At 37.7% G+C, this 13,940-nt stretch overlaps 1 protein-coding gene across 3 annotated transcripts in view; it reads left to right on the top strand.

Moving 5' to 3' along the window:
- The first annotated feature begins 209 nt into the window (after nt 1-209).
- The window catches only part of GDAP1 (ganglioside induced differentiation associated protein 1), a 30,583-nt gene continuing 16,852 nt past the window's right edge, over nt 210-13,940 (top strand). The window contains exons 1-5 of one of the 3 annotated variants that reach the window (XM_012735352.3): nt 210-446; nt 1,143-1,335; nt 11,309-11,482; nt 12,360-12,454; nt 13,707-13,821. In XM_012735352.3, the coding sequence (XP_012590806.2) occupies nt 285-446; nt 1,143-1,335; nt 11,309-11,482; nt 12,360-12,454; nt 13,707-13,821 (739 nt within the window). In that variant the 5' untranslated portion in view covers nt 210-284. The remainder of the gene's footprint in view (nt 447-1,142; nt 1,336-11,308; nt 11,483-12,359; nt 12,455-13,706; nt 13,822-13,940) is intronic. The other 2 variants (XM_076005208.1, XM_012735351.3) reach the window with 2 other exon arrangements.

Genomic DNA, 13,940 nt, shown 5'->3' with positions numbered 1-13,940 from the left:
TTTCCAAACCGATAAGAAATTTGCTGTTGCCATTTTTCCTTCCTCGCTTTAATAACCAGGGACTCACATTTTAGATTTCCCCCCCTAAAACAAAGTGCAATTGCATCTCCCACGTGACCCCCGCGCTCCGGGGCTTCCTTCCGGCGCGCAGACTCGCGCGTCTTTGCGCACCCGGCCGCCGCGCAGCTTTCTCGCCGCCGGAACTACACTTCCCGGCGGCCTGTGCGTCTTCCCGGCCGGGGGAGGCTTCGTGGAAAACCTGAAGACGCTTTGCGGGGCAGTGTATGTGTGTGTGGGAGAAAGCCCTTCCTTTACTCACGCACCCCGAAATGGCTCGTAGGCAGGAAGAGCAGAGAGGGGGCGCGCCCTTGATGGCAGAGGGCAAGCCCGAGGCGGAGGTTAAGCTCATTCTGTACCACTGGACGCATTCCTTCAGCTCTCAAAAGGTAGAGGCCTCGGCTGCGGAGGACGGCGCGGGTCGGGTTTCAGCACCGGGACAGCTCCCTGTTGGGTCCCGCCCGGGACGCCCGCCCACCCAGAGACCAGCTCGGGAGTCCTGACCCAAGCGGGCGCTCCCTCGAGGGGAGGGATGCTCCTCGGTGGGGAGCGGGGGGAATCCGGGTGAGATGGAAGGCTGTGACTCAGGCACTGTCACTCATGAAATGCGACCGAAAAAGCATCACTTTCAGTAATTGGCCTGGGGGTCTTGCCCTCTGGGCCTTGAGGAGCAAGGCAGAAGAAAGCGCAGTTCGTGTCCCCGCATAATCTGCAGTCACTTCTTTTATGCTTTCTCGGATTCACTCTTCTTCAGCAAGGCCTGGCATACCTGTGTTTCGGGTTCTTATCTGGGGAGGACGCATAATGAGGTTTAGGATACAAAGAACAGTGGTGAGGAGGAGGGCGACTATATAATGAATATGGCCAGAATCATTTTCATGGACTTATTTTGTTTTCTTCTCTCATTTGTAAGGATGAGACGCGAGAGTATATCCCACTTGTTAATTCCAGGAATAGGAATCATTAGAAAGGCCGTTGATAATGTTAATAATCACGGAAGACCAGAAAGGCTGCTTAGCATATCCAGGGAAGTCATTTAATTGAGTGCTTACCTGTGTTGTAGTAACCGGTTTGAACTCTTCCAGGTGCGCTTGGTAATTGCTGAAAAGGCATTGAAGTGCGAGGAACATGATGTAAGTCTGCCCCTGAGTGAACACAATGAGCCTTGGTTTATGCGTTTGAACTCAACTGGAGAAGTGCCTGTCCTTATCCACGGGGAAAACATAATTTGTGAGGCAACTCAGATCATTGATTATCTTGAACAGACTTTCCTGGATGGTAATGTTAAGGCTATTTGTGATTTTTTGGACTTACTTTCAACACAAATATTTGTTCCCTTTCTCTATCACTTTTTCACTGTCTCTCTCTCACTTTCTTTCTCTCTCTCACTCTCTCGTTTTCTTTCTCTCTCTCTCTCGTTTCATGATGGTGACTTAGTGATTGAATACTTTTTCCATTTCCATAAGCACACAAATATAAAATAAGTCAATAACAAATTTTATATAAGCCAGCATAACTCCATTAAAAGAATTTTATGTAAAGTACAAATGTTGATGTTGAAACTTGCCTTTTAAATTCACTTGCAAAAACCCTTCAAGTGTGTCATTTGTATTGGTGATCCATTAGCCTTAAAGTAAAATTCATAATATTGGTTCTAAATGTATACCATGACAATCAATTTCATCTAATCTACCAAATGGTTTCATCTTAGCAACAATAAGAAGAAAAAAGGAATAAATTGTAGACAAGGGAGAAGAGAAGGTTAGTATACTTTGAGTTCTTTGCCCCAGTTACTTCTGAATAGTTTGAATTGCATATGTTTACTAAGGAATTATAAGGCTTAAATTTGTTTAGTTCTTTTAAATAATAATTTATGGACAGCTTGTTATGTGCTAGATGTTTTATAATTTCTATTCAGTCTTCAAAAGAACTGAACTAGGCATTGTAGACTAGTTATTCCCATTTTGTATGTGAGGAAAGAAACAGAGGGTTGCTCAAAGTAATATAACTATTTTATGGTAACCTTTTTGTCTTCAAAGCCTTCATACTACACCACATGACTCCCATAGTCTTTGCCACTTACACATTGTCTTGCTTGTTACTGATAACAATTCTTTGAGGTGAACTGTAGCTTCAATGCTTTGCCCAAGATTACACAGCTGATCATCTTCAGCAGAGCTGAAAGCAGAACATGGGGCTCCAAGGTTTTAGCTAAGTGCTCTTCTAAAAAGAAGCTGCATGAGATCTAGTTATTTTTTCATCTGCCACCAGTTATGTTCATGTTTATTGGGTTGAATGAAACGAGAATGTAGCCCCAAATTACAGGAAGCTGAGAAAGGAAATTCTAGGAACAAAAAATGTGTGAGGTACTTACAAGGAAAATAGGTATGGGATCTAAATGGGGTGACTGGGGGGAAGCCCAGGGAATTAGATTAAGAATAGTCTACCCCTATTATTAATCCCAGTGTTAGCTGCCTAGGACTGTGATTGGAGATTTTGATTAATGATAGCCTTGGTCAAAACCAGAGTTTGATGAACTACTTTCTCTTCACCATTACTTACTACCCCTTGTAAGTTTTTATGGTAGAGACTGTACCAAAAATGGTGACTAATTTAAAACAATTTTTAAATTGTGATTTAAAACAAATTTTCTCAATCTTGAGCTTTTTGGAAATGGATAAGTCTGTTAATAGTAATGTATATTTTTTGGAAGAAGTGATTATAAGTAATATAAGCAAAAAATAACAATTGTGTAAGTATTCTATTTTAAATGATCAAAACTTTAGAAAGGTATGATAAATGGAAAATCATTTAAATCGTTGGTAGCATGTTGAAGTACAGCTTCTTTTTTTAATTTATTTTTTTCAGCATATTATGGGGGTACAAATGTTAAGGTTACGTATATTGCCCTGCTTCCCTCAAGTCAAAGCTTCAAGCGTGTCTATCCCCCAGTTGGTGCACTTCACACTCATTATGTATGTATATACCCATCCCCTCCCCCCACCTGAAGTACAACTTCTAATATCATCATTTCCCTTCCCTTCCTTCTCTGCCTCCTGCTCCTTTCTACTTTCTCCTTATACTGTTTTTCTTCTAAGAAATCCAGTGATATAAAATATGATTATTTATAATATAGTAATGTTAGTGATATTAGGCTTTAAAATTTTTTTTAGGCTTTCCATTTTGCTTTTACTATATAATAATCACAAAATTCAAATACATTGCATCCTTCTAAGTTATGTTCAAATAACCAGACAAGGGAAATACTAAGTTGTTCTTTTGATTATTATTTATTTAATAGAGGTGAAGGCACTGCAGACTAAATGATAGAATGGAAATATGAAAACTACGGATTCTAATTTTGGTTGAGCTTTTATGATAAGTAAGCAATCAAGAGTCCTAGCTTTTAGTCTGATGATGCCACGAAGTGCTGAGTTATCTTTGGTTACTAGATTTCTCTGCCTTTTGGACTAGGTGAGGCAGAATGTATTAGTTGCATAGATAAAACAAGTCCAACCAACTCTTATTTCAGGAGAGTAGTCATTCAATAGGAAAGGATTAAAAAAGATTAAGAAAAAGGATCCTAAAATTTATGATAGATATGAAGACAGCACGAGAATAATAATTATATAAATCAATGCTAGTTCAGAGTATTGAAATAAAAAAGTTATCATATTTATAATTAAGCTAGTTTATTTTAATCTTTAAGAACTCTTGAGGGAGTAGGGAAAGAGCCAGACAAGAGATAGCTAATTGTCATCTCAGCGCCAAAGACAGGAAGGTGAATTCAACCAATCCTTGCTATTTAAAGTATGCTCCATCCTCCAGAAGCACTGGCATCACCTGGGAGTTTGTGAGAAATGCAGTCTTAGACCTCACTGCAAATCTATTGAGTTAGAATCTGTGTTTTAACAAAAGCCCCAGGTGATTCATATGTCCATTAAAGTGTGAGGATACTGCTATAAATTCGTCTTTAAGCTCTACTATAAATTACTGATTTTAAATCTGGCAAAATTCTAGAATAGATTGTCAAAAGTTTTTTAAAATATGTATTTTAAATTTTTGAATAGCTCAGTAAAGGGAACCAGCTCAAGTTTTACATTACTGGAGAATGTCATTAACACTTTTTTAAAAAATGTGCTTTATGTGCCAGGCATGGTTCTAGATATAGTTTATCTTGATTTAAGTAGAGCATTTGAAATTATTTCACATAACATACCTTGTAGAATAAAGGAGCAAATATGGCTAGATGATAGGAATGCACATTTGCAGTGAATAAGCTACCATAGTGAAGAATATTCATTTACAGATTTCTTATACCAAGTTGCCCCTCCAGGTATAGACTCTTTCTTGCTTTACTTATAACAATTTTTATCATACTTTATTTTAAATATTTGAATCAACTTGTACAGCGCTGTATCATGAGGTCAGAGAAAGCGTCTATCTTATTAAAAACTGTATCCCCAATGCCTTGTGCAGCAAATGGTCCTTAATAAGTACTTAATAAATAATTGGAATGATTAAAATGAACGAATTATTGAAGTAGATTTCAGCCTGGACAGGGATACCTTGTAGGCTTCTGTAGGCTTTTGTTCTCTGACTTGAGCCTAACTATTGTATAAATGACTTGAATAGAGATGTAAAAGAAGTACTGTTATATTTGTGAATGACAGAAAACTGGGATAGTTAAGATGATGACTAGCATATAAAATGGAAAAATAATGAAGATAAAGTTTAACAAGACTAAATGCAATATGGGAATTTTGTTCTTAAAAATCAGCTGCATTAAGGAAGGATGGGGGTCGATAGTACATTGCCAATTATAAAACAAAAGGCTAGTGTGATGTCAGGTTGTTGGAAAATTATAGGTTCTGTCTAGATCATGGTGAGTCGTAACCCTCTGCGTTGTGAGCTGGTTGGAACATTTGGCATGTTGTCCAGTTGTGGATGGAACTTTGAGGGATATTGGCAAGTTAGAATGATAATAAGTGGATGGATTTCATGAGGTGTATAGTTGCTCATGATCATGATAGGAAACTTTAATTAAGTGTAGCCATTTGTCTAAAGAACAGAATGTAGTGAACTGGTATCTCTGTTATCTACCCCGGTTGTTTATCAGCTGGGGATAATACTAAAAATGATGGCTCACTGACCTGGAAACATTCCTTAACCTTTCTCAAGCTTTTTGTATATCAGTATTTACATATTTACATCCTTATACTTTTGGGATAATCCATTAAATAATTGGTAGTTTTGGGGGAGAAATTTGAAAGCCAAGGGAATCCTTTTCAAGTCTTAGCCTGAAATAGTGAATATATAAGTTGGATAATGGCTATGTTTGATGTTTTTTTTGGAAAGCAGTCATGTGGAAGAATGGTGTAGACATGAATGATACTCCTGAGGGCAAAATTTGGGTCAAAGCAGGAATTTAAAAGTACTCAGCTACCCAAGTAAGGGCTGGCCAAGAGCTATTTCTTTGTTCATTCTTCCAGTAAACCATTTATTGGGTATTAATTAGGTCCTGGGATACTTCAAAGATATTTCAAAGATCCCAAAGCATTAGAAACTTGATAATTTACAAAGACAATTTCTTTCTATGCATTTGATATTTCTATGTCCTTAATGTATGCATATGCTATTGTTACTATTTAGTTTTATAAACTGAATTATTATTATTCAGTTTTATTATTACTATTCAGTTTTATAAACCCTTATATATATGATAACTTTTTCAATCTGGCCATGTAATAAAGAATAGTTATATTATAGCAAGCAATTGATTAGGCCAGATGAGATATGATCGTAAGCAAACTAGGCAAACTCAGTAACAGTGGATATGACAAACTGAATACACACATTAATGAAGATTTTAAAATTTAGCTATTTCTTCTTTCCTTCCCCCCTTTCAAAAAAGGAGCTTGACTATTTATTCTGGTTGTCTGCGAGGGGAGCTATATTTACAAATTTTAAATGCCAAAAAATTTAGCTATTTCTTGTGCTATTCATAAACTCTTTCAATAAAGTTTAATTTGATTACTAGATAATCAAAAATATGGTATGAAATAACTATAAAATACTGGAACGTTTATTTGTTACTACCAAATAACTCGGTGGTAACCTGCAATCAAGGATGACATATGGGGAATAATGAATTTTGGTAATTTAATATATAACAGTTCTCTAAAAAACCATGTCCATGTCTTGTGTCTATGTATATCATTTAAAGTATTTTTAGGAAATAGAATTTGGTGTGGGAATAAATTATTCTGGTATGCTGTTAAAATCACATATAAGTCTGATTAGGACATAGAAATTTATTTTATAGATACAATTTTGTCAATATATATTGAAATTTAAAAATACCATTTTAAACAGAACATTAATTCTGAAGTCACTATTACATTAAAAATACTTATGTTTTTAAGTAATTCCCAATTAGTGTTAAGATTTATAGAATAACTTTATGTTCATCAATAAAAGGCTGTGTATATAGTTGAATAATTTTATATGCCTTTTAGCACAACTACTGAAATTTCAAATTAGCATAAAGTATGGAGAAAATATACCATATGGTATATGGTAAGGAAAAGAAATGAGTCTTTAAAACTAATGATGGTGCCAACAAAAGTTGCTTTGGCCAGGTGCGGTGACTCATACCTGTAATCCTAGCAATCTGGAAGGCCAAGGCGGGAGGATCAGGAGTTTGAGACCAGTCTGAGTAAGAGTGAGACCCTGTCTCTACTAAAAATAGAAACAATTAGCCAGGCATGGTGGTGTGTGCCTGTAGTCTCAGCTACTCGGGAGGCTGAGGCAGGAGGATTGCTTGAGCCCAGGAGTTTGAGGTTGCTGTGAGCTATGCTGCCATGGCACTCTAGCCTAGGCAACAGAGGGAGACTGTCTCAAAAAAAAAAATTGCTTTAAAAAGTAACATTTAAAAAATTCTTTGTGATTTGTACAGTTTCAGCAGATAAGTGGGGGCATTAAAATGCAGAGGCCCTAGTTCTATATTATGTGTATACAACAATTGGAACAAACTGTCAATAAAGGAGTTTTTGCCCCCCTCATTGCAATGTTTTTGTTAAAAGTCTCAAAGTCTCAAATATAATACCAATTAGAAGCAGTCAAACATTTAATGTATAATGTATAACATTTATTTAAATAATGCACAAATTTGTGTCTCAGAAAATCCTGAATGCATACAGTGAACTTTTATAATGTGATACCAGGCTTTTTTCCCCGTCATCTGTATTTAGATTTGATCTTTCTAGTTCCAAAGTTATGACAGCTTTAAATTGCAGTCATTGTGTAACCATATCTTTTGCTTCAGGTCTTAATTGTTTACCTTTATTATTTTTTTTTAGTAGACTAGTGTGTAACTAGTTGAAGGGTACAATATTGTTTAGCTAAATTGTGCATATTGTCTCATATACTAATTGCCATCACTATGCAATCTAAGTAAATTAAATAGCAAAGGGCTACAGCGAGCAATAGAGTCTAATCTGTTTTCATTGAGCTAATAAGGGAGACTTGAAAGTTATTCAAATAGACCTGGGGGAGTCTTTTTTGAAAACAAGACATAATAATGCCTCCCTTGTCTGCCGTTACTAGGAAATATGAGAAACCAGATTAGTGAATTTAGTATAATAATGGAAGTTTATGCCTTTGGGCCCCTAATTTTTTTTTTTAACTTTTTGCTCTTGGTAAAACCAAACACGATATTTTTTTAAATGGCTTAGAGCTGTTGTTATTTTACTCAGCAATACAGGAACTTGAGATTGTATGGGACTGTTTGTCTCCATTAACTGGCTGAAGAATGCTTTTATTGTTTTTGATTTTTTTTTTTTTTTGTTATTTTGGTTTCTCCTGCAATTGTTTTTTTTTTCCTCCTACAATTGTTTATCACCTCTTTCTGAATTATGCCTGTCTGCCTGTTTCTAATTTGCTTCCTAAATTTATATGTAATATAAGACCTTCTTTGTCCCCTACTCAGTTCTTCTAGGAAGTCAAGTCTTATGCCAACTTATTTATTTTTATTTATTCTCCTATTAATAGCTTAGTCACTAAGCCTGGCATCCACTATTGTAATTCCATTCTCCAATGGTGGTACCTCCTTTCATTGCCTGCTTCTTAAATTCCACGATTCCCTGTCCCTCCCTTGCATATCTTATATTGCATCCCCAGCCCTGATGGAGGTAGATTACTGAGAAAAGATTCTTATTTAGAGTATTATGATAAAGATGCTGTATGGTAGGATTAGAACATAAAATAGAATGGGATTGAGTGGGAAGATTTCACGTATAATTCAAAGGAAATTCCCAATTGTCATTTGAAAAACTCTATTTCCAGGGACAATGGACACTGTTGTGCTCTGGTGTGAGGAGGAGGGTGGCAACGCAGTGCCTATGTGACACTGGACAGTGTATCTTTGACATGTGCAAGGAGAGAGAGTATGATAGGAAGAGAACCTGGGTTCAGTGGGTGTCTTGTGCTCTAGATAATAAAGTACTTCAAGAAATAGTTAGATAGCAATGGCACACTGAATAGGAGAAAATTATTTTCATGAATTTAAACATTTGTCCTCCTTTGAAGAATTCGGGCTTGGCCAGATGGAACTTCTCCAGAAAGCAGTTAGACATTGTTTTTCTTGCTCTCATGGTCTGCTGGAGAAAAGCCCCAGAACCTGGCACCAGGAAGCAGCCAGATTCAGTAGCCATAAATTTGACCATTTAGGAAACATTTGAAAATGTACCAGTTATCATTATTAACCTGAGTTTCTTGAATCCCTAAAGCAGTGGTTCTTGAAATTTTTTGGTCTCAGGACCCCTTTGTGTTAAAAATTGTTGAGGATGCCAAGAGCTTTTGTTTATGTGTTTTGTTTATAGCTGTCAATATTTACCATTTAGAATTTAAACCTGAGAAAAATTTAAAACAACAGAATACTAAAGCACAAATCTCATTAGCTGGCAGAGTGAAGAAGTTATCATATTTCCTGTAGCCTCTGGAAAGTTCTGCTGTACACTTGAGAAAGAATAAGAGTGAAAAAGCAATTCACATCTCAATATTGCTATAAAAATAGCTTTCACTTTGTGAATCCTCTTAAAGTATCTTGGGGAAGCCCAGGGATCCTCAGATCACACTTTGAGAACTGTTGCCCCCTAGGTGTTTATGAATAGAATTCAGGAGATTTGAGATCTTTGATGGGGAATAGTTGCATCTTTATGTTCACTAATTTCTAACATAAATTTATCATTTCCTTCCATTACCAATGTAGGCATAATCTATAGCAATATTAGGAGTGACTGTGATTTTGATACCAATAGAGATCACAGATATGTTCATAGCATATTAAGTTATTATAGATATCTTAGTACTTTGAAATTATGGTAGTTATTAGACCTGCTGTTAGATCTTGATAATATGTTAATAAAGATGCATGCATATTATTATTTTATAATTTAAAATTATTTTGATAACTATATTTTAATATCAATTTCCTTTGCAACACAGTGTCTTACATTTTATGCATTTAGGAACATTGCAATTTTGAGAAGAGGTCAGTGGCACATGAAAGGTTAAGAGCTTCTTAGAATTCAAGGTTTCCAGTCTATTGTTTACCTTGCATTGGTTGGGGGCCTGGTGATATATTGAGGTCCTGAAAAGTGGATCTGAGGTGCTGTTGGATATGTGTTGTTTAGAGGCTACCTTCCACACGCATAGGTGACTTACCTGCCTCCTTTCCACACAGGGACAGCAATAAAGTGTGGTTTAGTTGAGTAAATTTTGTTGGGAAACAATATGTAGCTGAGGCTTCATTCTTGGTTATTCTAATGCAGCCTTCAGAATTGGACTCTCACGCGGGGAATTAGACATTTGCCCACTGGTTTGAGAAGTAATCCATCTTCTTTCTTCTTAGGGAGTCAGAAATAGCTTGCTAGCTTAAAAGCTTCTTCTGCTTGGTCTGGCATTATGAGATCTTGCCTGAAATGTCCTGTTGATGGCATCCAACTCTGGATTGTCAACATTTATGAACAAGAGATGGTCAAGAGGATTCTAAATTAAGTGACTCAAACTAAGAGATAAATGAATAAAGAAAGTTAATGCTGTTTTATTCACTGGTTGGAATAAGCTAGCTGGCATTTTTCAGGGGCAGTTTGAGAGCCAATGGTAGGAAATGAACCTGAAAGAACATAGCCCTGACCTTTGGGTTGCATCTTTCACTTTTATTGTTTTTGGATGGCCTCTGAAATATAAGCCCTTTGAAGATGCTATGATGGTGTAATAAAACAGAGCATTACATTAGGAATCAAATGCTTTTAGTTCATGTTCTGCCTCTAATTATCTGTGGGATCTTGGGAGAACTTGTCAGCCTCTACAGCTCAGTGTACTCATTAACTACTGCAGTGCTTCTCTACCTCAAGTATTCTATAATAACTAGAAATTTGGGAATATATCATTAGTTATAATTTATTAAATGCCTACTGTTTGTCAGGCATTATATAACATTATATATAACATAGGCACTGGGGATTTTAACTAGCAAGTGAGCATTTTTATAGAATCCACTTTCTGGAGATAAATTTTTAGAAATTACTGGGGAAAGTGCAATGTGGTATTTGAAAAAAGGCCTTTCCCATTCTATACAGATTGCCATTTCACATTCACTTGGTATCAGCAAGATTACTCTTGGTGGTGGTTGGCATCTAGAAAAGAATGGCCCATGATTATCTTCCCATGATAAGTCACTTTATTCACTTAACCAACCGTTATTGAGGGCTTAAAGTGTGTGAGGAACTGTGATAGACCCTAGATCCTAGGTTCCTTTCGCTAAAGATGTTCATGGGGCAAAAAGATACAAACAATGAATTACAGTGTGGTAGGGCTATAGAGTATGCACAATGTGCTATGGGTACATAGAGGAAGGCATGCCTGAGCCAGTAAGATGTTGGCAGTTGTAGGAGGTCAGGTCACTGCTTCATGAAAGCAGTGGCTTAAATAACTGGACCTTGAGGATTGAGTAGCAGTTTGCAAGGTGGAGAAGTGAGAGAATACCAGTGTGATCATGGTTTGGGATCTGGTCTTATATGTCAGGCCATTGCAAATTTTGAATGTCTGGGCTGGGGAGACATCATCTTGTGAATGTCATGATATGTTGAAAATGTTAATGGTGACGGCTTAATGTTTTTGATTTTACTCTTGGATATAACAAGTCATTTGTAACTTTTTCTTCAATTACTTTTTTTGTGCATTTTAGAAAGAACACCCAGGTTAATGCCTGATAAAGGAAGCATGTATTACCCACGGGTACAACATTACCGAGAGCTGCTTGACTCCTTGCCAATGGATGCCTATACTCATGGCTGCATTTTACATCCTGAGCTAACTGTGGATTCCATGATCCCAGCTTATGCAACCACAAGGATCCGCAGTATGTAAAAGTCTTAAAGACCTGGAATTTTGTCTGAAGTTTCTTTTTATTCATTTTCGAGACCTGGTTTGTCTCACGGTCATTAGGAGAAGATTGGGAATAGAGATGCTGAGTTTGCTGCATGGACCTGCATGTTATAGATCAATCCGTGAACCAGTCAGATAAATCTGTGCATTTGCTGCTCAGCTGGACATTTATTGTCTATAGGACCCGGTTTGTCAGCTCTTGGCGTTGAGGGCCAAGCTAGGGTAAAACTCAGAGGAGTGGCTTATTGAAAACTAAAGAATGTAACATGTCACTATGGACACAAGAACCAGAAATCTGAAAAGATGGTATCTGCCTGGGTGATGGGCAACTGAGTTCACGTTTCTGGTCCTTAATCGTTGTTTCATTGTGTGAGGAGCTGGCCCAGATGGTGTCCTTCCTTTTCACCCCTTTCTTTTTCTCCTCTCCCTCCTCCTCTCCCTTCTCTTCTCTGCCTCCCTCTTGCCCTGCTCTTCCCCATCCTCCTCCTCTTCATTAATATTCATTATATGATTTGAAACAAGTGTTCTGACTGCACCTCTATCAGCTGTAGGCAGTTTTTTTAAAAACTAAGGCTTTTTCCTTCCTTTCATATGGGAGTTCATTATAGAAAACTTGAAAGCCCCCACAGAGCTTCTCATTTAATCCTCACCCTGCGTGATACAAGATACTCTTGTAGTTCCCTTTGAACTATAAGATGAGGAAACTGAGACATAGATAGGCGAAGTCCTAGGCAGAGGCAGGGCATGAGCCCAGAGCTCATGCTCGTGTCATCAAGTTTCCCCACTTCTCCTACTTTCTGGTGTAGAAGGGAGAAAATAATTTTCTATTTCAAAATTGTTTTCATCATCAGGCCAAATTGGTAACACAGAATCTGAACTGAAGAAACTTGCTGAAGAAAACCCGGATTTACAAGAGGCATACATTGCAAAACAGAAACGACTTAAAGTAAGTGGCCCAGTTGTCCTTAGTTGACACACAATGCTCATGCTAAATGTTCTCCTTTTTGTGAAGTACCACTATTCAGAGAAGATCTTCTGTTGGCTATTGCAAGTCGCCAGCACATGTTACCTTTGGCTTATGTTCTGCTTTTAGAGGGAACTTTCTTTATTAGATTCGATATTCAAACTTGATGAAAAGTGCTTAAAAAGCAGATATTGATCATGCTGCTTACAGAGAAAGTTATAAAATATAATAGCAAGTAATATAACGTTGTAGGAATCTGTCATTGCAGGTATCCACAACTTTCAGGCCTTGCTAGACCTAAGCCCTCCACGTGTGGCGTTGACTTGCTCTGCCCCCTGAAGAATACCAGTTATAGTCAGCCTTTCTTTGTTGATCCTTCCACAGAGCCCAAGAATGCATACAAACTTCTCCTATGTTAAAAATGTAGCAAACAGGCTGGGAGCAGTGGCTCACGCCTGTAATCCTAGCACTCTAGGAGCTCAAGGTGGGATGATCACATGAGGTCAGGAGTTTGATACCAACCTGAGCAAGAGTGAGACTCCATCTCTACCAAAAATAGAAAAAATCAGCCAGATGTGATGGTGTGTACCTATAGTCCCAGCTACTCAGGAGGCTGAGGCAAGAGGATCACTTGAGCCCAGGATTTTGAGGTTGCCATGGGCTATGATGACACCACTGCACCATACCGGGGTGGGACGACAGAACAAGACTCTGCCTTAGAAAAAACAGATAGAGCAAACACTAATACTCCCAACACTCTTCCAAATTCTTATCTTCCTTTATGCTACCTTAGCTAAACAAACTCCTGGAAGAAACGCCTGCACACTCGGTCACTATCCTGGCTGTCCACTTGTTCTTTAACTCACTGTGCTCAGACTCCTTCCTCATCCTCCCCGCCCCCCACCTTTCAGTTACTCATTTCGGGCTGCTGAACATCCGTTCTTAAGTTGGGCATGACAGATGGCCCTTTGTGTCCCTCCCACTCTTTGTCCTATCTGGTCATCTGGCTCACAGAGGCTGCCAGCGAGGAGTGTCTGCTCCTGGGGAATTTCCACAGCTGGGCTCTTTCCCCCCCACTTTGCTCTTGCTTTAACAAAGTTATTCTGTTTCTTCCCATTGTCTAAAATAGCCCCCAACTCTATAAGAGTTTATATCTACTTTCCTGTATCTAGAATTTTTTTTTTTACAGATATAAATAACCTATTTAGGTTTTTTTTTTTTTGTCATTAATTAGTCAAAGCTGCTTGATCATGACAATGTCAAATATTTGAAGAAAATTCTTGATGAGTTGGAGAAGGTCTTGGATCAGGTTGAAACTGAATTGCAAAGAAGAAATGAAGAAACCCCCGGTAGGTTCTCATTTGTATTCTCTTTCTCTTTTTAACACCAGTATTTATGGGACATTCTTAGATCTCACCCAAAACCTTCTGTAATCTGCTTTTCATTGTTGTTATTCATGGGCTGTTTT

This window comes from Microcebus murinus, chromosome 7 (assembly GCF_040939455.1).
Source record: "Microcebus murinus isolate Inina chromosome 7, M.murinus_Inina_mat1.0, whole genome shotgun sequence".
NCBI lineage: Eukaryota > Metazoa > Chordata > Mammalia > Primates > Cheirogaleidae > Microcebus > Microcebus murinus.
Note: the sequence above shows the minus strand (reverse complement) of the source record. Positions and strands in the feature narration are given on the sequence as shown.